The sequence below is a fragment of the Hypanus sabinus genome, chromosome 3, assembly GCF_030144855.1.
Source record: "Hypanus sabinus isolate sHypSab1 chromosome 3, sHypSab1.hap1, whole genome shotgun sequence".
NCBI lineage: Eukaryota > Metazoa > Chordata > Chondrichthyes > Myliobatiformes > Dasyatidae > Hypanus > Hypanus sabinus.
Window position 1 is genome coordinate 20,185,417 of NC_082708.1, and position 26,874 is coordinate 20,212,290.

Below are 26,874 nucleotides of genomic sequence, written 5' to 3' on the forward strand. Positions count from 1 at the left end.
GATCAGCAGTCTGAGATATTCAGACCACCCCATCTAGCACCAACAATCATTCCACAATCAAAGTCACTTGGATCACATTTCTTCCCCATTCAGATATTTGATCTGAACAGCAACTATGACTACTTGCTTTTCTGCATTGAGTTGCTGCCACACGATTGGCTGATAGGATATTTATATTAATGTCAAGTGTAAGGGTGTACTTAATAAAGTAGCCACTGAATATAACTTTTCCAGTTTTTCAGTTAATATGACTGATCAGTCCTGATCAAAGCCACACTTTTTTTAAGCTTCTCACAAAGGGTTCTCCTCTAAGAACTAACCTACTTCAGGTTGATAGAAGGAAAGTGAAGTAAGAAGACTTGTGTGGACCTGGAATTCGATACTTGAATAATTTAAATAACTTTTGGGTTTACATTTAAGAAAATTACTCACAGCTGTTTCTATTATTTTTCTATCTTTGGAACATTGGGATAACTTTGCAGAGAAAACATTCACCAACACTTTCTATTTAACATCGCTAAAGAGTAAAATTGAATGCACTTTCTTAGCATTATCTGTCATTTTTTCCTTTGCAGTATTGAATATTGGTTCCGCTGTTTAGACCTTGATGGAGATGGAGTCCTTTCTATGTATGAACTGAACTATTTCTATGAGGAACAGTGCAAGAAGCTTGAATGCATGTCCATTGAACCATTGCCTTTTGAGGACTGCCTCTGTCAATTGCTCGATCTTGTTAAGCCAGAATGTGAAGGTAATTATTTGAAATAGTCCAAATTCAAGTGGTGTAGTTATGTTTGCTTTTTAATGTAAATAATTCTCTTCCTTCATTGTAGTATTAAATGAATAATATTGCTGATTATCTAAAGTATTTTATTTATATTTTGCTGCTTTTTTTTATATTCTCCTTGATTGAAGAAAGATTGTTATTGTTTGTTGAGGCAGGATGGCTGTGCAACAAGAGATTCAAGATTGTTTAATTGTCATTCTTCAGTACCAGAGTGAAAATGAGAATGAAATGATTGTTCCTCTGAATCTGATGCAGCATAAAGAATACAATAAAAAAAGAAAACCCAATAATTGTTTAAAAATCCTACAAAACACAAAGTACAAGTAACTACTGTATACATAGACTGTATCTAATAGGATGCTAGGTGGTAGAGGCTGGTGGGGCAAGTTCCTTGGTGGTGTTGACCAGCCTGATGGCTTGAGTAGTAAATTGTTGTTTTTTTTTCCCCAAGTCTAGTGCTCCGTAACTTCTTCCCTCAGTCCAAAAGTGGGGTGAGTGGGATCCTACATGATATTGCTGGCCTTTTTCTGGCACCTTTCTGTATATATGTCCTTGATGGCTAACAAACTGATACCAGTGATGCATTGGTCAGTTTCAACTACCCATTGTAGAGTCCTCTTTCACTGCAGTGCAGTTCTTGGTCTTGTTAACCCTGAGTACTTTCAGCTCAGGATGTTCAATAGATACATGAAAAATAAAATTTCTATTCTGGCATACTTTCAGGGAAATTCAGCCAGGCCTTAAAAGTGATACTATTACTAGAAACATGGCTATTTGGGGAAGGGGTGGAGAGGTATTCTTGCTCTTAACTGCTACATTACAATTCCTTCCAAACCATAAATGTATTTTAATATTATTGATTTTGAATGTTTTCATCATAATAATATAGCCTATTATAGTTTGCTTTGGCAACAGAATACAATCTAACTAGCAGCTCCAGATGATCAGGCAAGACTTGTTTGAATATGAATTGCTTCCAATGTTTACCAAATTACAAGAATTTAATTGACACTTGCTGTAAAAAAACAAACACCAAGCTATCTAGAGAGTATAAATGTTTAGTTTTAAAAACCACATGAATAATGTAGAATTCCTGTGAAACTAATTTGCCAACTTTTGTGTTACACAGGAAAAATCACACTTCATGATCTAAAGAAATGCAAGATGGCAAATATATTTTTTGACACCCTTTTTAATATCGACAAGTACTTGGAGCATGAGCAGAAGGATCCTTTTTCTATCCAGAGGGTAATTGTTTTAACATTAAATCTTTTCCTCTGTACTACATTTCTCAGTACTCTTTCGAATCAAATGTACATCACGAAGATATGAGGCCTCTTGGTTCAACCACAGATGCTGCATCCTATACAAGCCAGGCAGTGAGATATTGGGAGCAAACTGTTTCCCATGCAACAGGTTTCCTCTCTCCATGCTGCTGATGAATCCATAAGAATGGCAGAGACCGATGTGGTTTGACACCATTAGGAGTTGCCTGTCATTGTTGAACTCAACTGCCTTGGGGACTCCAGTTCCAGATTTTTCTTTGGGTTACTCCTGAAGCCTTCCTCATGAGTTAATATAGTCGCAAGGCAGCGGGAGTTTGAGATCAGAGTTTTCCTTCTAGATAAGTTGCTGACCACGGCTGATGAGCTCCATGTGCCCAGAGTGACTGGTTTTAAGGTGCCAGTAACCAACCTTTGTCCATTCTCCTGCCAGTAGAAATAGTTCTGCTTGGTAGCTAAGCCATACGAAAAGCTAGGAGCTGGATTTGGCTGTCAGAGGCTATTTGAGATGCACACTGGTGGGAGCATTTGATAAGTAGTCAGAGCTTATTCCCCCCACCCCCACTATGACATCCTTAAGGAATCACCAAGAACCAGCCTAAAAAAGGCATCCATCAATTTGTTTGTTTGTTCTCAAGTGATAATTGTTGACAACTGAGCTGAAGGGGGAGCTATTTAATTTTGTACTCTGTGGGCTATTCATTCTGTTAAAATTGCATTAAAATGAATATTAATTTAGAAGTACAATTATAAAAATACCCATATAAACTTTCCACATCTATTCAGTTTTAAATGCTTTGTTTTCTCAATTAAAGTCAATGTAATTTATTTTAATCTAAGCACATTTATTGCCATATACTATCTTGAAATTGATAATCTTGCAAGGATTTACAGGAAAAAATCTGTACATGGGCAAGAAAACACTAATGTTCAAGGCAAACTGTGCAATAAAACCAGCCAAGAGCTGTCATTTTATAAGATTTAAGAAAAGTTCTGTACCAAGTTTCCAAATTTCTGGTTGGACCCAGCCATGCCAGATTATATCTTTAGATACTCAAGCAAAAGTGCCCATCAAATTGAATGATTATGCAAAAGCTGAAATTAATGATATATGTAGAAGAAGTGTACATGTAATTAAATAAAGAGCTGGGATAATTATGCAATGTGTTGTAAGCTCCATGCACAGTACACTAACAATAACATTTATGAAGCCTCAACAACTACAATCTCTCCTGTGCAGCAGGATGTGGAGAATGATGGACCAGAAATGACTGACTGGGAGCGGTATGCTTTAAATGAGTATGAAAATCTGGTGGCTGAGGAAGCAGCTAATGAAAACAGGAATGATGGGTGAGAGACTGCTGAATTAACTTGTGGATAATTGAAAATTAACCTCTCATGTTTTGATCGAAATGAAAGACTTTTTTTGAAGTCTGTGCTGGTGCTCAGAACACACCCATCAATATTAGTTCCTTATTCATCTCTCTCTATCACATTTGCTCTCGCATGTTCATCAGCTCCTCTCTAATTTACCTGCCTACTTAAGGGACACCATATGGTAGCTAATTACAGTAACATATTAGATGGATAGATTATGAAATAACCTAGCACAAAATAGTAGCAATTTTTTATAATTATATAAAGTGGAAAAGTTGGCTAAAGTAAATGTAGATCCCTTAGTAGATAAGGGGGGGGGAATTCATATTGAGTAATGTGGAAATGGCTGAAGTCTTCAATGTCTATTTCTTGTCAGTCTTTGTGATGGAGGACATACCTTACAGACCAAGGGAGATGTTATGTATGGGAGGTGAGAACCTTGATATGATCCTTGTCAATAAAGAGGGAGTGATGAGCAAACTAGCGAGCCTAAAATTAGACAAGTCCCCTGGTCCTCATTGGGGATGCATCCCAGGTTATAGCAGACACATTTATTATAATTTACCAAAATTCTCTGGACTCAGGAAATGTCCTGGTGGATTGAAAGACAGCAAATGATTTGCCACTGTTGGGTTTTTTTTTTGGTAAGTAGATAGATGAAAGGCGAGTAACTATTGGCCAGTTAGCTTAATATCTGTGTCAGAGAAAATGCTTGAAACTCTCGTTAATGAAAGAATAGTGAGATTTCTGGATAGAAGTGGTTCCATCAGTTAGTCACAGCATGGATCCATGCAGGAAGATCCTGTTTGACAAACTTACTCCAGTTATTTGATGATGTAACGAGCCTAGTGATAGATGGGAACAGATGGATGTTGTATACTTGGATTTTCAGAAGTATTCGATAAGGTGCCACATAGAAGACTTGTCCATAAGGATGCATGGAATTGATATAAATGTATTAGCATAGATGGAGAATTGGTTAACCAATAGAAGCTAGAGTTGGAATAAAAGGTTGTTTATCTTGTTGGCCATCAGTGGTGAGTGGAGTGCTACAGGGGTTGGGGCTGAATCCACAGTTGGTCACAATATACGTTAACAGTTTGGAAGAGGAGACTGAGTCATATTGCTTGAGAAAAGATGTACTAGCCTTGGAGGCAATGCAGAGGAGGCTCACAGAGGTGAGGCGTTTAGCCTATGAGGAGAAATGGAGTAGCCTAGGATTATGATTCCTGGTGTTCAGAAGAATGAGAGGGAAACACATAGTTATGAAAAGGATAGTTAAGGTAGAAGCAGGAAAGTTGTTTTCACTGGTGTGTGTGAGACTAGAACTAGGGATATAGACTCAAGATCCAGGGGAATAGATGTAGGTCAGATGAGGAGAAACTACTTTTCCCAAAGAGTAATGAATCTGTGGAATTTTCTGCCTTAGACACAATAGATACTACCTCATTAAATATATCTAACATACAGTTCGATAGACTTTTGCATAGCAGAAGAACTTAGAGCTATAGGGAAAAGGCAGGTCGGTAGAGCTGAGTCCACAGCCAGAACAACCATGATCTTATTGAATGGCGGAGCAGGCTCGACAAGTCAAATGGCTGACTTCTGCTTTAAACGTCATGTTCTTATTTTTTTTTTGGATATGGGAGGAAACTAGTGCAGGCATAAGATAAATGTGTAATCTGCGCAGGCACCACCTGAAGTCATGATTGATTCCAGATTAATAAACTGTGTGCGCCACTGTATGTCCCATGAATAATCCCAGGTTCCCATAGATTATCATTTTCAAATAGTGTACCTTTATCCTCTTTTGTTTACTTAAATGACCATACTTTGAAATCAATTCCATGATCAAGCACTTCATATTATCCAGTTTGATCAATTTAAATAGCACAGTAAGCTACTATGAAATAAAGGATTGAGCTTTGGGTTCTATGGAAACTGCCTAATCTGAATTTTTCCCAATAACTTCTGTTTTAGATTTCTAGTTTCTGTGGTATTTTGCATTTATTCACAAAATTATGAATTATCAGATCATTTGAACTGTGTGATAACTAGCTGTATTAAAGTAGATTACTTGACTACTCTGTATTTAACTATTTTATAAATCCCTTATTTCAGTATGTCACATTTTAAATCCAAGCTAGGTCTCACTTTGGATGGTGAGGAAAATTCCAATTCCAATTTCACAAATATTTTTCAAGTACGTAATTTAGAAGGAGTCTTAGTTTTGATAGATTTGAGAAAATATTACCTGTTGGTTTCATGTAGGTATTGTTTCAGTAGACAATAGGTGCAGGAATATGCCATTTGGCCTTTCGAGCCAGAACCACCATTTACTGTGGTCATGGCTGATCATCCACAATCAGTACCCTGTTCCTGCCTTCTCCCCATATCCCTTGACTCTGCTATCTTTAAGAGCTCTATCGTTAACTTTCTTGAAAGCATCCAGAGAATTGGCCTCCACTGCCTTCTGAGGCAGAGCATTCCACAGGTCCACAACTCTCTGGGTGAAAGAGTTTTTCCTCAACACCGTTCTGAATGGCCTACCCCTTATTCTTGAACTGTGGCCTCTGGTTCTGGACTCCCCCAACATTGGGAGTATGTTTTCTGCCTTTAGCATGTCCAATCCCTTAATAATCTTACATGTTTCAATCAGATCCCCTCTCATCCTTCTAAATTCCAGTGTATACAAGCCCAGTCGCTCCAATCTTTCAACTTATGACAGTCCCGCCATCCCGGGAATCAACTTGCGGTGCACTCCCTCAATAGCAAGAATGTCCTTCCTCAAATTTGGAGACCAAAACTGCACACAATACTTCAGGTGTGGTCTCACCAGGGCCCTGTACAACTGCAGAAGGACCTCTTTGCTCCTATACTCAACTCCCCTTGTTATGAAGACCAACATGGCATTAACTTTCTTCACTGCCTGCTGTACCTGCATACATACTTTCAGTGACTGATGAACAAGGACACCTAGATCTCATTGTACTCCCCCTTTTCCTAACTTGACACTTTTCAGATAGTAATCTGCCTTCTTGTTCTTGCCACCAAAGTGGATAACCTCACATTTATCCACATTAAACTGCATCTGCCCACTCACCCAACCTGTCCAAGACACCCTGCATTCTCATAACATCCTCCTGACATTTCATACTGCCACCCAGCTTTGAGTCATCTGCAAATTTGCTAATGTTACTTTTAATCCCTTCATCTAAATCATTAATGTATATTGTAAATAGCTGCGGTCCCAGCACCAAGCCTTGCGGTACCCCACTAGTCACTGCCTGCCATTCTGAGAGGGACGCGTTAATCCCTACTCTTTGTTTCCTGTCTGCCAACCAATTTTCTATCTATGTCAGCGCCCTATCCCCAATACCATGTGCTCTAGTTTTGCCCACTAATCTCCTATGTGGGACCTTATCAAAGGCTTTGTGAAAGCCCAGTTACACTATATCCACCGGCTCTCCCTTGTCCGTTTTCATAGTTACATTCTCAAAAAATGCCAGAAGATTAGTCAAGCATGATTTCCCCTTCGTAAATCCATGCTGACTCGGACAGATCCTATTATTGCTATCCAAATGTGCCGCCATTTCATCTTTTATAATTGACTTCAACATCTTTCAAACAACACTGATGTCCGGCTAACTGGTCTATAATTCCCTGTTTTCTCTCTCCTTCCTTTCTTAAAAAGTGAGGTAACAGTAGCTACCCTCTAATCCACAAGAACTGATCCTAAATCTTTAGAACATTGGAAAATGATTACCAATGCGTCCACGATTTCTAGAGCCACCTCCTTAAGTACCCTGGGATCCAGACCATTCAGGCCCTGGGGATTTATCAGCCTTCAGTCCCATCAGTTTACCCAACACCATTTTCTGCCTAATGTGAATTTCCTTCAGTTCCTCTGTTACCCTAGGTCCTCTCTCCAGGATTACATCTGGGAGATTGTCTGTGTCTTCCCTAGTGAAGACAGATCCAAAGTACCTGTTCAACTCATCTGCCATTTCCTTGTTCCCCATAATAAATTCACCTGTTTCTGTCTTCAAGGACCCAACTTCGGTCTTAACTAATTTTTTTCCTCTTCACATACCGAAAGAAGCTTTTACAATCCTCCTTTATACTCTTGGCTAGCTTCACTTCGTACCTCATCTTTTCACCCTGTATTGCCTTTTAGCTATCTTCTGTTGCTCTTTAAAAGTTTCCCAGTCCTCTGGTTTCCCATTCATCTTTGCTATGTTATACTTATTTTTATACTGTCCTTGAATTCCTTTGTCTGCCACGGTCGCCCCTTACTCCCCTTAGAATCTTTCTTCCTCTTTGGAATGAACTGATCCTGTACCTTCTGTATTATTCCCAGAAATACCTGCCATTGTTCTTCCACTGTCATCTTTCCAGTCAACTTTGGCCAGCTCCTCCCTCATGGCTCCATAGTCCCCTTTGTTCAACTGTAATACTGACACTTCAAATTTTCCCTTTTCCTTCTCAAACTGTAGATTAAAACTTATCATATTATGGTCACTACCTCCTAATGGCACATTGAGTTCCCTTATCAAATCCAGTTCATTACACAACACTAAATCCAGAATTGCCTTCTTCCTGGTAGGCTCCAGTACAAGCTGCTCTAAGAATCCATTTCGGTGGTACTCCACAAACTCCCTTTCTTAGGGTCCAGTACCAGTCTGATTTTCCCAGTCTACCTGCATGTTGAAATCCCCCATAACAACCGTAGCATTACCTTTGTGACCTGCCAATTTTAACTCTTGATTCAACTTGCACCCTATATCCAGGCTACTGTTTGGGAGCCTGTAGATAACTCCCATTAGGGTCTTTTTGCCCTTACAATTTCAAAGTTCTGTCCATACTGACTCTACATCTGATTCTACGTCACCCCTCACAAGGGACTGAATTTCATTCCTCACCAACAGAGCCACTCCAGCCCTGGACCTCTTGCAGCCATGTCTCTGTTATTCATATTTGCCAATTTCCAACTGAGCCTCAAGCTCATCCACTTTATTTCTTATACTTCATGCATTCATATATAATACTTTTAATCCATTACTCCCCTCACCTTTCACCTCGATTCCTGTTGCACTTTGCCATACTCTCCGATTCCCTTCCTGAGCTTTCTGCTCCGTTAATTCTGTTGTCTTTCTTAACTTTTCTTATTCTCTCTTTCTAACTCCATCCTTACATTTCCAGTTCGTCTCCTCCCCCCGACTACTTCCTTTAAACACACCCGTGTAGCAGGAGCAAACCTGCCTGCCAGAATGCTGGTCCCCCGCCTGTTAAGGTGCAACCTGTCCCTTTTGTACAATTCATCCTTACCCCAAAACAGATCCCAGTGGTCTGAGAATCTAAATCCCTGCTTCCCACACCAGCTCCTCAGCCACACATTCAGATCCCCTATCTCCCTGTTCCTGCCCTCACCAGCACGAGGGACTGGAAGCAAACCAGAGATAACCACTCTGGAGGTCCAGCTTTTCAGCCTTCTTCCGAGTTCTCTAAAGTCACACTGCTGAATGTCTTTCCTCTTCTTCCTGACATAATTTGTGCCGCCATGTGCTGCCACTTCCAGCTGCTCATCCTCACCCTTCAGGATGCCCTGCAATCGGTCGGTGATATCCTGGATCCTGACACCAGGGAGGCAACGCACTATCCTTAAATCCTGCCTGTTGCTGCAGAAACCCCTTTCTGTACTTCTCACCATGGAATCCCCTACTACCACGGCTCTGCCTGACGTCTGTCTCCCAGGCTTTGCTTCAGTGCCAATTTTTGACTCGCAGATCTGTCTGCCTCTCAGGCGGGCAGTGTCTTCTGTCCCAACAGCTTCCAAGAGGGTGAACCTGCTTTCAAGAGGTACATCCCCCAGGGTCTCCTGTACTCCAAGCATCCCTCCCTTCCTCATCGTCGCCCCCCATTTCTCTCTTCTGGTATCTTTGGTGTAACGATCTCACTGCAGGTCCTGTCCAGAAACCTGAGGTCATCCAGTTGCTTCTCCAGTCCCCCAACACGGTCCTTCAGGAGCTGAACCTGGACATACTTTCCACAGTTGTAGCAGCCAGAGGCACCACCAGTGTCCCTGACCTTCCACATCACACTGAATCAGTTTACCTGTCATTTCTTCACCGCTTCTCACCCTCTCCAACTGTGGCGTAGTCTCCTCCCTCAGCCTCCTTGCCGAAGACTCGAGCCAAAGTTTTGGCAAATTGAGGAACACATAGGGTTGAAAAATATAGGAGTGGATGTGAGTGTTAGTCAAAAGTGGTTTGCTTGGGTAGGAAAGTTTAACTTTCTATGATGAGCTAGGTCTAGTGCTGTATGTCTCCTGGTGATAATTTATTAGTTGTGGCCCACTGGGTATTCTGATAGGGTCAGTTGATGCAGTGATTTAAAATTAACTATAATTTGATCTCATGAGGGATTTCTCATTGCTAGATATTTGTGAATATGGTTCATCTTGCCTCTCATTGAATGCCACATCTGATGAATGTTTTGTGCAATACTCTCAAAGGTAGAGACAACAATGGCTGACCAGTTGCCACAGATGTTGAACAGCAGCATAGTAGGTTTGAGATTTTAAACTATATTGAAACCAGTAGAGAGGATTTGTGTAGAGGTTAGTTTAGGCAAGGGGTTGCAAATCTGAAAAAGCACATTTGCAAATGTAGATGGAGTAGGCCTGAGAGGCTAGATGGCCAGCTCCTGCTAAATGTATGTGCCATTCATTGGGAAACTGACTTATCAAGCAAACCAGCAGAACACATGAACATGCAGAGCAGGACATGGGAAGTGTTTTGCAAAATCTGGTCTTGCCTGGCTGTTTTTTTGCTGTTGGGAATTATGGTGTAGAGAAGGTGACGAGGTTTTCATTGGAAAATGCAGCTGAGCAGGCTACCATGTGACAATTGACCCACTCAGCTAGTCCTTGTCTGCATCTGTCTTTTCATTTGTAGGGAGGTGTGGCTGTTAAGCTTGGGCTATCACCTAATGCCCATGGCTTCCCTCCTGATCTCAAAGTAAATAAAGACAAAGTAAATTTATTTATTATCAAAGTGTGTGTGTGTATATATATATATACACATGTGTGTGTTTGTGTATGTGTATATATATGCATGTGTGTGTGTGTATGTATGTCACCATATGCTACCCTGAGATTCATTTCCTTGCGGACATTCACAGTAAATACAAAGAAAAACAATAGAATCAATGAAAAATCGCCGCAAGAGGCGGAGAGGGAAGAGGTAAAAGAAGCTCAGAGAGCAGTTTTTTAACTGATCACGGCAAAGAGGCTAGACTGTGCAGGCGCGTGATGTAGTACACCAAAGGTTTAAAAAGAAAGACAGCCATATACAGCGGCCTTCGTCAGAGTGGACTGAGGCAGAGTGGGTTGGATTTGGCTCAATTAGGCTTCGGCGAGAACAGGCAGAGGCGAGGTTTGAACGGGGCACGACTGCGCAAGCGCGTGAAAGTCGGCACATGAGGCAGCAGGAGAGTTTAAATAGCGAACAGAGACTGAGTATGAGCTTCACTCCAGCTGAAGTAAGGCTGGGTAAGCTCCTTTAATTAATCTAATTAGATTAGGAGTAGGTAATGGAGGCAGCACTTGGGGCAGTTGAGTGCTCCGTTTGCAGAGGGCGAGCACTGTTGTCCCTGATGACTACACCTGCAAAAGGTGCATCCGGCTGCAGCTCCTGACAAACCGTGTTAGGGAACTGGAGCTGGAGCTGGAGGAACTTCGGATCATTCGGGAGGAAGAGGCAGAAATAGACAGGAGTTTCAGGGAGATAGTCACCCCTAGGAGTCAGGAGACGGGTAGTTGGGTGACTGTCAGGAGAGGGAAGGGGTATAGACGTAAAGAGCAGAGCACCCCTGTGGCCATTCCCATCAACAATAAGTATACCGTTTTGGATACTGTTGATGGGGACGATCTACCAGGGACAAGTTGTAGTGGTTGCATCTCTGGCACCGAGAGTGGACCCTCAGCTCAGAAGGGAAGGAAGGAAAAGAGGAGAGCAGTAGTGATAGGGGATTCGATAGTTAGGGGGACAGATAGGAGGTTCTGTGGAAGAGATCGAGAGTCCCGGATGGTCTGTTGCCTCCCTGGTGCCAGGGTCCGCGATCTCAAATCGAGTTCTCAGTATTCTCAAGAGGGAGGGTGAGCAGCCGGATGTCATGGTCCATTTGGGGACCAATGATGTGGGTAGGAAGAGTGAGGTCCTGAAAGGTGAGTTGAGGGAGCTAGGTGCCAAGTTAAAGGACAGGACCTCCAGGATAGCAATCTCAGGATTGCTACCAGTGCCACGTGCAGGTGGGTTTAGAAATAGTAAGATAGTACAAATCAACACGTGGCTGAAGACATGGTGCAGGAGGGAGGGCTTCAGATTTATAGATAATTGGGCAGTTTTCCAGGGAAGATGGGACCTGTTCCGGCGGGATGGTTTACATCTGAACTGGAGGGGGACAAGTATTCTTGCAGGTAGGTTTGCTAGAGAGGCTCCAGTGGATTTAAACTAGATATGAGGGGGGAGGGGAACCACAGTGCAGGAACAGATGTATGGGAGAAGGAAGGAAAAGAAGACAGTAAAGTTGTTTGCACCATTAGAGATAAACAGAGAGGAAGAGGTGGAGAATTTCTTCAATGAATTTATTTTAATGCTAGGAGCATTGTAAGAAAAGTGGATGAGCTTAGAGCATGGATTGATACCTGGAAATATGATGTTGTAGCTATTAGTGAAACATGGTTGCAGGAGGGGTGTGATTGGCAACTAAATATTCCTGGATTTCGTTGCTTCAGCTGTGATAGAATCGGAGGGACAAGAGGGGGAGGTGTTGCATTGCTTGTCAGAGAAAATATTACAGCGGTGCTCTGGCAAGATAGATTAGGGGACTTGTCTAGGGAGGCTATTTGGGTGGAATTGAGGAATGGGAAAGGTGTACTAACACTTATAGGGGTGTATTATAGACCACCTAGTGGGGAGCAAGAATTGGAGGAGCAAATCTGCAAGGAGATAGCAGATATTTGTAGTAAGCGCAGGGTTGTGATTGTGGGAGATTTTAATCTTCCACTCATAGATTGGAAAGCCAATACTGTAAAAGGGATGGATGGTTTCAAGTTTGTAAAATGTGTGCAGGATAGTTTTTTGCAGCAATACATAGAGGTACCAAGTAGAGAAGGGGCAGTGTTGGATCTACTGTTAGGGAATGAAATAAGTTAGGTGACGGAGGTATGTGTTAGGGAGCACTTCGGGTCCAGTGATCACAGTGCCATTAGTTTCAATATAATTATGTAGAAGGATAGGACTAGACCCAGGGTTGAGATTTTTGATTGGATAAAGGCTAACTTTGAGGAGATGCAAAAGGATTTAGAATGAGTGGATCGGGACAATTTGTTTTATGGGAAGGATGGAATGGAGAAATGGTGGTCATTTAAAGGAGAAATTTTGAGGGTACAGAATATTTATGTTCCTGTTAGGTTGAAAGGAAAGGTTAAAAGTTTGAGAGAGCCATGGTTTTCAAGGGATATTGGAAACTTGGTTAGGAAAAAGAGGGATATCTACAATAAATGTAGGCAGCATGGAGTAAATGTGGTGCTCAAGGAATATAAAGAATGTAAGAAGAATCTTAAGAAAGAAATAAAAGCTAAAAGAAGATATGAGGTTGCTAGGACAAGTAAGGTGAAAATACATCCAAAGGGTTTCTACAGTTATATTAATAGCAAAAGGATAGTGAGGGATAAAATTGGTCCCTTAGAGAATCAGAGTGGACAGCTATGTATGGAGCCAAAAGAGATGGGGGAGATTTTGATTTTTTTTCTTTGGTATTACTAAGGGGAAGGATATTGAATTGTGTAAGGTAAGGAAAAGAAGTAGGAAAGTTATGGAAACTATGACGATTAAAGAGGAGGTAGTGCTGATGCTTTTAAGGAATATAAAAGTAGATAAATCTCCTGGTCCTGAAAGGATATTCCCTAGGACCTTGAGGGAGGTTATTGTATAAATAGCAGGGGCTCTGACAGAAATATTTCAAATGTCATTATAAACGGGGTTGGTGCTGGAGGATTGGCGTATTGCTCATGTGGTTCCATTGTTTAAAAAGGGTTCTAAGAGTAAACCTAGCAGTTATAGTCCTGTCAGTTTGACGTCAGTGGTGGGTAAATTAATAGAAAGATGGTATATATAATTATCTGGATAGACAGGGTCTGATTAGGAACAGTCAACATGGATTTGTGCGTGGAAGGTCATGTTTGACAAATCTTATTCAATTTTTTGAAGAGGTTACGAGGAAAGTTGACAAGTAAAGCAGTGGATGTTGTCTATATCGACTTCAGTAAGCCTTTGACAAGGTTCTGCATGGAAGGTTAGTTAGGAAGGTTCAATTCTTAGGTATTAATATTGAAGTAGTAAAATGGATTCAACAGTGGCTATATGGGAGATGCCAGAGAGTAGTGGTGGATAACTGTTTGTCAGGTTGGAAGCCGGTGACTAGTGGTGTGCCTCAGGGATCTGTACTGGGTCCAGTGTTATTTGTCATATACGTTAATGATCTGGATGATGGGGTGGTAAATTGGATTAGTAAGTATGCAGATGATACTAAGGTAGGTGGCATTGTGGATAATGAAGTAGGTTTTCAAAGTTTGCAGAGAGATTTAGGCCAATTAGAAGAGTGGGCTGAGCGATGGCAGATGGAGTTTAATGCTGATAAGTGTGAGGTAGTACATTTTGGTAGAAATAATCAAAATAGAACATACATGGTAAATGGTAGGGCATTGAGGAATGCAGTAGAACAGGGTGATCTAGGAATAATGGTACATAGTTCCCTGAAGGTGGAATCTCATGTGGATAGGGTGGTGAAGGAAGCTTTTGGTATACTGGCCTTTATAAATCAGAGCATTGAGTATAGGAGTTGGGTGTAATGTTAAAATTGTACAAGGCATTGGTAAGGCCGAATTTGGAGTATCGTGTACAGTTCTGTCACTGAATTATAGGAAAGATGTCAACAAAATAGTGAGAGTACAGAGAAGATTTACTAGAACGTCACCAGGGTTTCAGCACCTAAGTTACAGGAAAAGATTGAACAAGTTGGGTCTTTATTCTTTGGAGTGTAAAAGGTTCAGAGGGGACTTGATAGAGGTATTTAAAATTATCAGCGGGATAAATAGAGTTAACGTGGATATTCTTTTTCCATTGAGAGTAGGGGAGATTCAAACAAGAGGACATGAGTTGAGAGTTGGGGGCAAAAGTTTAAAGGTAACATGAGGGGGAATTTCTTTACTCAGAGAGTGGTAGCTGTGTGGAATGAGCTTCCAGTAGAAGTGGTAGAGGCAGGTTCGGTATTGTCATTTAAAGTAAAATTGGATAGGTATATGGACAGGAAAGGAATGGAGGTTTATGGGCTGAGTGCGGGTCAGTGGGACTAGGTGAGAGTAAGCATTCGGCATGGACTAGAAGGGCCGAGATGGCCTGTTTCCGTGCTGTAATTGTTATATGGTTATATAAAAACTATACACTGTCAAAGACGGATTAACAACTGATGTGCAAATACATAAAAAATGTAATAATAATGAATACATAGGTAATAAATAAGGCTGGGTTATGTAGCATACAACACACAACAATGAAGTTATGCACCTCGTTGGTATGTAGTACAGAGTGCCCTGGACTGAAGCAGGCAAGGGAATTTCATTACCAGAAAACCTGTGGCATTCTCCACGGATTCCGGTACCCTCATACCTTCTTGTAATGACACACTGTGTGATAGGAGTCTGAATTAGTGTGTGTAGTCAGATGTCTTTGGCCTTGGGATAACTCCCTCTGGGCAGTCTGGCTGCCATAAATGTTTGGTAATGCAAATTCCCTCAGGCTATGTACTTTCCAGAAGCATTGCATTTAGTATGAGAAAATCTGACCCTCAACAAACTACACATTGAGTGGTTGAAACTTTTTCCTGTTGATGAACCCTTATTGACGCACAAGTACACTCAGTAGTCTCTGGGCTTGTGGAAAGCTAACAATGGTGGTAAATTCCAGGCCTCATTTACCACCTGTTCATATTGAAATTAAAATAGATCAAAATTATTTGTGAATACTTTGCCTAGTTGACCTCTACTGAAGTGAGCAGCAAATCATGACATTGTGCATGTGTTTAGGAAAGATCCTGTAGCAAGAAACAATTTAAGCACATAAGAAATAGGAGTGGGAGTAGGCCATTTGGCCCTTTGTGCCAGTCCTGTCCTATATCAAGGAATGACAAACAGATTTCAACTTAAATAAATGTGAGGTGATGTACTTCGGACATTCAAACCAGGCTAGGACCTATGCTGTGAATGGCAGGACATTGATGTGGAACAGAGAGACCTGGGAATACAAGTGTACAGTTTCCTGAAAGCTGCCATGCAAATACAAAAGGTGGTGACAAAGGTGTTTAGCATGCTGGCCTTCATTAGGTAAGCCATCAAGTTTAGGAGCAAGGGCATTATCTTGTAGTTATATAAGTATCAACTGTGTTTGTCAAATACATTTACATGTATTAGGAACTTGCAGTGGTGGGTTGCCTCGATATGCAACAAAAAACATTAACCAATTGCAATGAATAAAAGATTATTTTGAAAAAAGGAAGTTAAAGATTAAAATACAAAATTAAATGTGCATAAATACTACCATATATTTACTATGTAAACAGCATTATATACAGGTGGGGGAGGTGCTTTATTGCTGAAGCCAATCTTGGAGTGTTATGTGCAGGTTTGATCACCCTGTTCTAGGAAGGAAATTGTCAAGCTGGTGAGGGTGCAGATGAGATGTACATGAGCGTTTCCCTGAATAAACAGCACGAGGTTGCTCACAGTGATCTTTATTCTTTCGAGCACAGTAGAACAGACAGACAGACATACTTTATTGATCCCAAGGGAAATTGGGTTTCGTTACTGTTGCACCAACCAACAATAGTGTAGAAATATAGCAATGTAAAACCATAAATAATTAAATAATGATAAGTAAATAATGCCAAGTGGAAATTAGTCCAGGATCAGCCTATTGGCTCAGGATGTCTGACACTCCAAGGGAGGAGTTGTAAAATTTGATGGCCACAGGCAGGAATAACTTCCTATGACACTCAGTGGAATGAGAGGTGACTTCAGAAGTTTATGAAATCGTGGGGTATGGATAAGGTAGATGGTTATAGTAGTCTTTTCCCTAGGGTTGGGGGTCCAAAATGAGAGGGCACAGATACAGTATATGTGGGAATAAATTTAAGACTGGAGCGGTAACTTCTTTACACTGAGGGTAGTGAGTATCTGGAATAAGCTGCCAGAGGAAGTAGTTCTGGCAGGTACAAATACATCATCTGTGTGGGTACTTGTGTTGGTATATGTAAGGGAAGAGCTTGGAGGATTACAAGCTGAATGTGAGCACAAGAGCAAGGTGGGAGTATGCTGTGGCCGGCACAAATGAGTGGGAGACATCTTCTATAAGGTTCTAACATACTGCTTTTTTGTAATGAATTGACTGCTAAAGATTAGGAAAAATTTGAAGATTTTTGAAATTTTATAACTAAACTAGGGTTGTGAATAACACTGCCTGTGGAGAGTTTGTACGTTCTCCCCATGACTGAGTGGTTTCCTCCATGTGCTCAGATTTCCTCCCACATTTCAAAGACCTACAGTTAGTAGGTTAGTTGGTCACATGGGTGTAATTGGGTTGTGTGGGCTCATTGGGCTGGAAGAGCTGTTACTGGGCTGTATCTTTAAATAAAATAAATAAAAATATAGGCTGATTAGAGTCTGAGAATCAATGGTTATGAGGATCAAAAAATGTTGAAGCTAAAGATAATATTATTATTGAATTGTAGAGTAGATTCACATTCAGATTGAGTTGTCATTCATCTATACACCTGTATAGTATGCAGCTAAACAAAACAGCATTCCTCTGGGGCCAAGGTGCAAAGCAGTACATATAGTCACACACATCAACTATATCTAGTTGTCCTAGTACATACAGAGATAACATGTAGTTGAAAGAGTAAAATGGCCCTCTCCCATTTGTTATGTTTGTAGGAAATTTATCTGCTCATTTGTGTTTTGTTTATGGGACAAAGTTACATTTGCAAAAGAATACTTAGAGTTGTCCTGAAATGCCTATGGGCCAATCTAACAATATCCGGTGCTGCATTCTGTGGATTGACTAGTATTGATAGCGATAATTGGAGCTAACAGAATCAGATTTATAATGATTGACTTAGATTATGTGAAATTTGTTGTTTTATGGCAGCAAAATACAAAGACGCAAAGTTACAGTAAATCACAATACAACAAAAATAATGCAGTGGTGTACACGATCATAGACTGTTCAGAAATCTGCTTCTGGCGAAAGAAGTTGCTAAATCGTTGAGTGAGAGTCTTTAGACACCTGTATTGCATCCTTGATGGTAATATTGAGAAGAGGGAATATCATGGGTAGTGAGGGTCCTTAATGATGGATGCTGTCTTCTTGAGAAACCATCTGTTGAAGTTGTCCACCGGTGGGGAGCATTGTGTAATTGACTGAACTGACTGAGCCAACAACCATCTGCAGCCTTTAATGTCCAGTGTATTGGAGCCTCCATTCCAAGTCAGAAAGTTCACCACCAGAATTTTTTGTGTGCAATTGTGCACACTAGAGATTATGGATAGATGGGACCTTTCATATAACCATTGAATTGACCTTATGACATAACCACTAAAGTTATCAAATGATCTATGGTCAATATGTTTCATATGTATTGGTCAATGGCAAAAACTAACGGACAGTTTCCATTTTCTGTTGAAATGATTAGAACATTGAGTAAAGTGTCAAACAGTTCATACCCATTATGTGGCCAAGTGATGCAAATGCTAAATAGTTTTAAAACTAAGCAACATATAATTTATCAACTACTTCTATTATCTTCTGTTACACTTTTGGTCTCTGTGATGCCAGCCTATTAATCTCCCCATTCAGTTGTGTTTATACTTTTGGCTCATTGCTAATTAAAATCTTCAATAATCCCATTTTTTTCAGAGACAAAATAGTATTATTAATTCAGGTGGTTCAAAGCTTTTTTTAAATCAGTTTACAAAATTAATAAATGGAATCAATTCTGCCAGAAAACTGGAAATTGTCTGCATGGGGAGAAAAATAGAGTTCAGATGTTTCTAGCCAATGTTCAGATTTCTAGCACCTGTTTTTTAACAATCAGTGGCCATTTCAATAGGTACACCTGCTCATTAATGTAAATATCTAATCAGCCAATCATATTGGCAGGAACTTAGTACATAAAAATATGCAGATGTGGTCAAGACATTCAGTTGTTGTTCAGACCACACTCAGAATGGGGAAGAAATGGGATCCAAGTAACCTTGACTAGAATGATTGTTGGTGGCAGACGAGGTGATTTGAGTATCTCAGAAAACTGTTGATCTGGGATTTTCATGGACGACAGTCTTTAGAGTTTACAAAAAATGGTGCGAGAAACAAAAAAACATCAAGTGAGCAGCAGTTCTGTAGATGAAACACCTTGTTAATGAAAGAGGTCAGAGGAGAATGGCCAAACTGGTTCAAACTGACAAAGTAACTTGAGTAACCACAAATACAACACACACCACATAGTACCTAAAAGTGGATGAGCTACAGCAGTAGAAAACCACACCGGGTTCCACTCCTGTACCTAATAAAATGGTCACAGAGTGCATATCCTTAATTTTTGTCCATCTACTTCTTGGTTTAGAAAAAGAGAGAGATCAACAATAAATATAGGCAGCATGGAGTAAATTAGGTGCTTGAGGAATATAAAGAATGTAAAAAGAATCTTAAGAAAGAAATAAAAGCTAAAAGAAGATACAAGGTTGCTAGGACAAGTAAGATGAAAATAAATCCAAAGGGTTTCTACAGTTATATTAATAGCAAAAGGATAGTGAGGGATAAAATTGGTCCCTCAGAGAATCAGAGTGGACAGCTATGTGTGGAGCCAAAATAGGTGGGGGAGATTTTGAACAATTTATTTTCATCGGTGTTCACTAAGGAGAAGGATATTGAATTGTGTAAGGTAAGGGAAACAAGTAGGGTAGTTATGGAAACTATGATGATTAAAGAAGAAGATATACTAGAGCTTATAAAGAATATAAAAATGGATAAGTCTCTGGGTCCTGACAGGATATTCCCTAGGACCTTGAGGGAAGTTAGTGTAGAAATAGCAGGAGCTCTGACAGAAATATTTCAAATGTCATTAGAAATGGAGATGGTGCCAGAGGATTGGCGTATTGCTCATGTGGTTCCATTGTTTAAAAAGGGTTCTAAGAGTAAATCTAGCAAATATAGTCCTATCAGTTTGACGTCAGTGGTGGGTAAATTAATAGAAAGATGGTATATATAATTATCTGGATAGACAGGGTGTGATAGGAACAGTCAACATGAATTTGTGCGTGGAAGGTCATGTTTGACAAATCTTATTGAATTTTTTGGAGAGGTTACTAGGAAAGTTCACGAAGATAAAGCAGTGGATGGTGTCTATATGGACTTCAGTAAGGCCTTTGACAAGATTCCACACGGAAGGTTAGTTAAGAAGGTTCAATCGTTAGGTATTAATATTGAAGTAGTAAAATGGATTCAACAGTGGCTGTATGGGAGATGCCAGAGAGTAGTGGTGGATAACTATTTGTCAAGTTGGAGGCCAGTAACTAGTGGTGTGCCTCAGGGATCTGTACTGGGTCCAGTGTTGTTTGTCATATACATTAATGATCTGGATGATGGGCTGGTAAATTGGATTAGTAAGTATGCAGATGATACTAAGGTAGGTGGCGTTGTGGATAATGAAGTAGGTTTTCAAAACTTACAGAGAGATTTAGGCCAGTTAGAAGAGTGGGCTGAAAGATGGCAGATGGAGTTTAATGCTGATAAGTGTGAAGTGCTAAATTTTGATAGGAATAATCAAAATAGGACATACATGGTAAATGGTAGGGCATTGAGGAATGCAGTAGAACAGGGTGATCTAGGAATAATGGTGCATAGTTCCCTGAAGGTGTAATCTCATGTGGTTAGGGTGGTGAAAAAAGCTTTTGGTATGCTGGCCTTTATAAATCAGAGGATTGAGAATAGGAGTTGAGATGTAATGTTAAAATTGTACAAGGCATTGATGAGGCCAAATTTGGAGTATTGTGTACAGTTCGGGTCTCTGAACTGTATATTATAGGAAAATTATAGGAAATAATTATAGGAAAAATGTCAACAAATTAGAGGGAGTACAGAGGAGATTTACTAGACTGTTACCTGGGTTTCAGCACCCAAGTTACAGGGAAAGGTTGAACAAGTTAGGTCTTTATTCTTTGGAGCATAGAAGGTTAAGGGGGGTCTTGATAGAGGTATTTAAAATTATGAGGGGGATAGATAGAGTTGACATGGATAGGCTTTTTCCATTGAGAATAGGGGAAATTCAAACAAGAGGAGTTGAGAGTTAAGGGGCAAAAGTTTAGGGGTAACACGAGGGGGATCTTCTTTACTCAGAGAGTGGTAGCTGTGTAGAACAAGCTTTCCAGTAGAAGTGGTAGAGGCAGGTTCGATCTTGTCATTTTAAAAAAAAATATTGGATAGGTATAGGGACAGGAAAGGAATGGAGGATTATGGGTTGAGTGCAGGTAGGTGGGACTAGGTGAGAGTAAATGTTCGGCATGGACTGGAAGGCCCCAGATGGCCTGTTTCCGTGCTGTAATTGCTATATGGTTATACATATTGCATACACCTCAGTTCCTAGATGGCTGCTGCATAACTTTCTGAAATGTATACCTCTTTAATGTTTTCGGGAGTAGGATTGATTTGTTGTAATGCTGAAGGATTCAGTGGATATGGGAAGAAAGGTAGTGATGAAGATAATGAGCTGATTGGTGAAGGAGGGCTGAATGGCCTACTTCTATTTGGTGTGTGTCACCCATTCAAATTGAGGAACTGAAGTTTGCATAACTAAGTCTTTTTGAATTTGATTTTGAGCTTTTATTTAAATTATAAAGATTGTTTTAAAGATTGTACTTGTGTCCCAATTGTGGAGTTGTACTTGCAGTTGATTGCATGTCATTGATTGCAATGTAGATGATTGGCACCAATAACTATGTAATGCATTTGAACTACCTGCCATTTTTTTCTTTTTGATGAAAGGAAAGTTCTTTTCCAAAGTAAGAATATTGTGTGAGGTGAATCAGCTGGAAGCTAGTGAACAGTTTCCTGGATCCACATATTTTGAGGAAATTCTTACTATGGGTTAAGGATGTTGAATCTACAATGAACTAATATTCATTCATATCAATATGAATATCACTTGCATAAAAGACATGATCTGTCTTTTATGAATGAGTATTTGGCATGGTGTTAGACTATACTCATTGCATCTGCCATTGTAGGATTAAAACACATTTATTAAAGTGAGTTTTTTTTTCCTCTTGCCTTCAGTAAAATGGAGCTACTTGTGATGTTACTTATTTCAGATTCGTCATATGAGCCAGTAGTCTTTCATATCAAGATGATGGGACCTTGGAGGTTAGCCAGTTAATGAGAATCTAACTGTGTGGGCTCTAACTCTTCAATTATCTTCACTGCATGTTCCTGTCATCATTACCTAAAACACAGCATTCCTGTCATAAAGCAACAAAACTTAGCTTTAATTGTGCTTTGTAGCACATGCCTAACACTGTCTTGGCTACACAGCTAATGTTGTCCCTCCCATGGACTTCCTACCAAAGAGAGAATTAATGATATTTTCAGTGTGCACAAAGTACCAGTTGGCACAGATACATAAATTAGATGTAAATATCAAGATTAAGGAATATTGAGATTGTGTATCTGTATTTATTGATTATATTTTGCCCTGTGCAAATTCACCAATGTGTATGACCATTAAGGCATTATACTTAATAGTACAAAAGCAGAAAAGATTCCACAGTCCATCAGCTGGCTGCTATAATACAAGCATACAAGGCACACTAACCAGGCATAGAGTTCTAATTGAACTGTAAATAATTACCAGTCCAAGTCCAATTTGGTAAATAAGAATCAAGAACAGCAAGTAGGAACAAGTTACCTTATCTATGAAACAGAGTAGTCAACTTAATTTGTGAATAATACAGTAACTTGAAAGAAAAAAGGATTTTCTGTAAGAAAGCAAAATCTGACGGGTTAAATTGCTGAGTCCTGCATTCTGTTTTTGGATGGGGTTCAGAGGAAGTTGCATATGGAGTTGTAATATGCAGAACACATCAATGATTGCGACAGGAGTGGCAGAATCTACATTTTTATGTCACTGTATAAAATGGTGAAGTTCTAAGCTGATTTTATTTTGTGTATGTTGAAGGCATTAAATATTACTTGGGATCGAAGTAATCTTTTGAGTAATAATACACAAAATGCTGGAGGAACTTGGGCAGCATCAGGTCAATAAACAACCAACATTTCGGGCCAAGAAACCTTCATCAGGACAGAGGAGGGGCGGGGAGAAAAAGAGAAAAGCAACGTACAAGCTAGATGATGATGGGTGAGCCATGTGAGGGTGGGAGGTATGTGGGTGGGGGAGGGGTTAAAGGAAGAAGCTGGGAGGTGATAGGTAGACAAGCTAAAGAGCTGAGGAAGGAATCTGATAAGAGAGGAGAGTGCACCATGTGGAAGAAATCAAGGGAGAAGGGACACCAGAGGGAGGTGATAGACATGCAAGGAGAAAGGAGGTGAGAGGAGATAAAGAACGGGGAATAGAATATTTTAAGACCACGAGGTATAAGACCATCTGGCCTATCAAGTCTACTCTGCCATTTCATCATGGTTGATCCAATTTTCCCCTTAGTCCAAAACTTCTGCCTTCTCCCCTTATCCCTTCATGCCCTGACCAACCAGTTCAGGAAGTATATTGGCACTGGTATCGATAATTGTAAATCAGTCACTCAAGTTATTACCCTCCATGGAGATTCAACAGTAGGGAAGGCCCACAGAGCTTTTCAACATCAACAGTTTCGGGCTTTTAAAATCATCATGGGAAGAAGGATGGGAAAGATTATTTTGAGGAGAATGGACACAGTGGCATCTGTTAAACAAGTACTGCAAGTCTTATTGGAGGATAGGTGCAAGGGAAGAAGCTTACCTCTGAGTAGTTTGTAAGATAGTAAACATCTTGTGGAGCAATCTACCAGCGGAAGTGGATATGGGTTCATTTGCAAAATTTAAGAAGTTTGGCTGGGAGCAGAATGAAAGCACAGAGCCTAGGTGTGCATCAGTGGGACTAGACAGAATAACAGTTTGGCATGGACGAGATGGCTTGAAGTGCCTGTTTCTGTGCTGTAGTACTCTATGACTATCTAACTCAGAATGTTTCTATCTTAGCATTGGGTTTCAGTGTATGGGTTGGATTACATCAGGTTGTGAACCAGGTTATGTGCATTGGCACTTCAATATACAGTGCAATTGTTAGGCAACCAATGAATCTAAACCATTGTAAGATTGTCTTATTCAATACCTAATTATTTTGCTGGGAGAGTATGTATAATTTTAATACTGACTTTATTCCTTGTTGAATACAGAGACTCAGAACTATCTGACTACTAAAAGATACTGCTGTTCTAAAGAAACAATGTAAAGGTATGGAAATTCTTGCAACTATGAGCAATAACTAATATGCTGATTAAACATGGAGTTAATGTGTTGAAACAGCAAAATGTCATCCCTTCAGCCCATTAAGTCTGCAGCAACAATCACGTAGCATGTTTAGAGTAGCCCTATACTAAGTTGTATTCTATCCATGTTCCCATCAACTCCCAACCAGATTCTACCACATAGCTACACTCTAGAGTCAACTTACAGTGGTAATCAACCCATTAACCTGCAAACCCTTTGCCATATAGAAGGAAATGGGAGCACCAAAAGGAGGCCCACATTGTCACAGGGAGAACATGCACAGCACAGGAGGCCAGGATTGAACCTGGGTTGCTTTGCAGCAACAGGTCTAGTAGCAGGGCTACTTCACTGGCTTGCATGCTTCCTTTAATGGAAGCTTCAATGCATTGTGTTTGACTGCAAAGGAGTTAACTATTGGATCCTTTGCTCTTTAATGCTTAGAAATTGCCAATGAATTGATTATAACCCAGAGGTTGAAAGAAATAGTTGCACAAAAGGCATTTTCTAGTTTCTAGTCTCAATGAATTTTACAGACAAAATTACTTTATAATTAAGTCTGTTTTCTTTCTGAGCATACCTACAAATAACAAGTCGTCAGTGTTTAACAGCAAGAGCAATTCATAAAAATGCCACCAATTTAGAACAAAAAGTGGAATGGTTTTTCATCCTAAAACTAGAGAGACTATTAGGAGGTATGTCCCAGTGTTTTCTGTTTCTAGAGACATTTTCTATTAAGATTCAATTGCAGTTAAGTATGCAAAACTTTCTTTATATTTAGAGTTCTGTGCTTGGACTGAATAAATTTCTCTCTGCGAGCTGGCAGTTCACCTGTGGTGTGCATCTTCAAATGAGAATTCCCAGAATATCAGAAGCATTGTTTTCCCTCTATAATCTCCAATAAATACATTTCCTGTTACCCAAAGACCTAACTATTTGAATTTAATTTTAAGTAGAAATGGGAGGGTTTGACAAATTATTTTATGTTTCATTGATCAAACACCTATTTGAAATGAGAGAACAGTAAGTCATTAGTTCTACCTTTTAAGTAACTATAATTTTGGTCCACTCATTGTAGCCACTTATGCCATTTTAGTCTTTTGCCTATTTTCCAAACCCTTGTCCTCAATGTATATCCAAAGTAAAGGTTACTATTGAGTTTCTGTAGAAATCAGTTTTGAAGCAGCTTGCAGATTGATGAAACACTTTCTATTTGAAAGTGGAAGGGATGTTCCCTGACTAACTGCTGTAATCTTACTCGTTTACCTTTAATGTGTGTGCTCCATAATGTATTTAAAACATTATTTAACATATTTCATTTTATTTTATTTCACTTTAGATCCCTTTGAAATGACTGTCCTAATAATCAACGTCTAACGCACGAGTTTGAAAGGTCAATGTTAATGGAGATTCTTAAGTTCACAGAGTGGAGTCATTTTCTATAGGTTAACATTATTTATCAGCATACATTAAAAATTGGTTGTTTGATGTGAAAGTGCAGCAGGTCTGCTTTGAAGAATTTTGAAATAAAATTAAAATCTGTATACAGATGCTCCCTGCCCCTAACCTCGGGTTGTCAACAATTGGTAAATTGTTTTTACTTCATTTTTAGTTTGATTTGCCATCTAAGGTTCTGTTTTTTTTTCCCAATTTCAAAGTTTGAGAACAGATGTCAAAAATGTTAAACAAAGACAAATGTGTTTGAGCTGCTTGCTCATCTTCCTGGGAATGCAGACTGTGTTTATTGTGCGGTTAGCCACAATGTACTTGACTAATTCTGGAGTAAATATGATCTTTGTAGTTGACAGAGTAATTGGGTTCAAAAGCTATACCTAATTCTAAAATACAAAAAGCAATATTGTGCAGCAAAGACAGCAGGGTAAGATACAGGTGATAATTCAATAGTTCCTTTTTTAAATAGTGTTGGTAAACAATGAAGCTAAATGAAAAGCCATAAAAACTGATACTCCATGCAGCAATTATTTGTTAGACATAGAAAATTGATGTGTGGCACTTAAAAATAATAGTATGGATTTATGCCTGCTTTTAGAACCTGAAGCTGCTTGTGTGTACTGCAGTAGTGATACTTTGATAATTGTGACATTTCAATATCTGGATGCCTTAAAATTCACAGTACAATAATTAGTTATTTCTATTGCCTGCCATTCAATTCCTGTTTGAATCAACTGTCACAACATTCCACAAGAACAAAAATAAATCATCACTGATATATGAACAATTGCCCAGTAGTCACTCTGCACTGACCTTAAATGTGCCTTGTGTTCAAAGGTTAAGATTTTTTTACATTAAATATTTGAAATGAAATTTTGCTTTAGCAAACTTTTAAGTTATTAGAATCTGATGTACATATTTAATTTGTGTACAATTTGTAGAACCTTGCAGTGTATATTTGTGTTGAGTAAATTCATACAGTACTTTTGTGTTGAGACACAATCTCATGCGGTTTTCAAAATAAAAGAGATGTTTCAATACTATAAATGGTTGTATTTTCTATTGCAGAGATTCAGAAAACGCTGTTGGAGAAGTAATCAGGAACAGAATAGTAGTTCAGGTCTTGCAATATGTTGGAATAATGCTTACTGACTTGTAGCTGTGTTTCCAATCCGACTGAACTAATTTACTGCCAACACACACAAAATGCTGGAGGAACTCGGCAGGCCAAGCAGTATCTATGGAAAAGAGTATACTGTCGATGTTTCAGGCCGAGACCCAAAATGCAACTATTTACTCTTTCATTGATGCTGCCTGGCCTGCT

The 26,874-nt window shown here is 39.6% G+C and overlaps 1 protein-coding gene across 2 annotated transcripts in view; it reads left to right on the plus strand.

The window, feature by feature from the left end:
• Nucleotides 1–26,874, plus strand: part of ppp2r3b (protein phosphatase 2, regulatory subunit B'', beta) — a 106,899-nt gene extending 80,025 nt beyond the window's left edge. Inside the window, exons 11-15 of one of the 2 annotated variants that reach the window (XM_059963803.1) lie at nt 576–751; nt 1,917–2,035; nt 3,314–3,420; nt 24,008–24,065; nt 25,438–26,874. In XM_059963803.1, the coding sequence (XP_059819786.1) occupies nt 576–751; nt 1,917–2,035; nt 3,314–3,420; nt 24,008–24,032 (427 nt within the window). In that variant the 3' untranslated portion in view covers nt 24,033–24,065; nt 25,438–26,874. Of the gene's footprint in view, nt 1–575; nt 752–1,916; nt 2,036–3,310; nt 3,421–24,007; nt 24,066–25,437 lie in introns of both variants that reach the window. The other variant, XM_059963802.1, reaches the window with a different exon arrangement.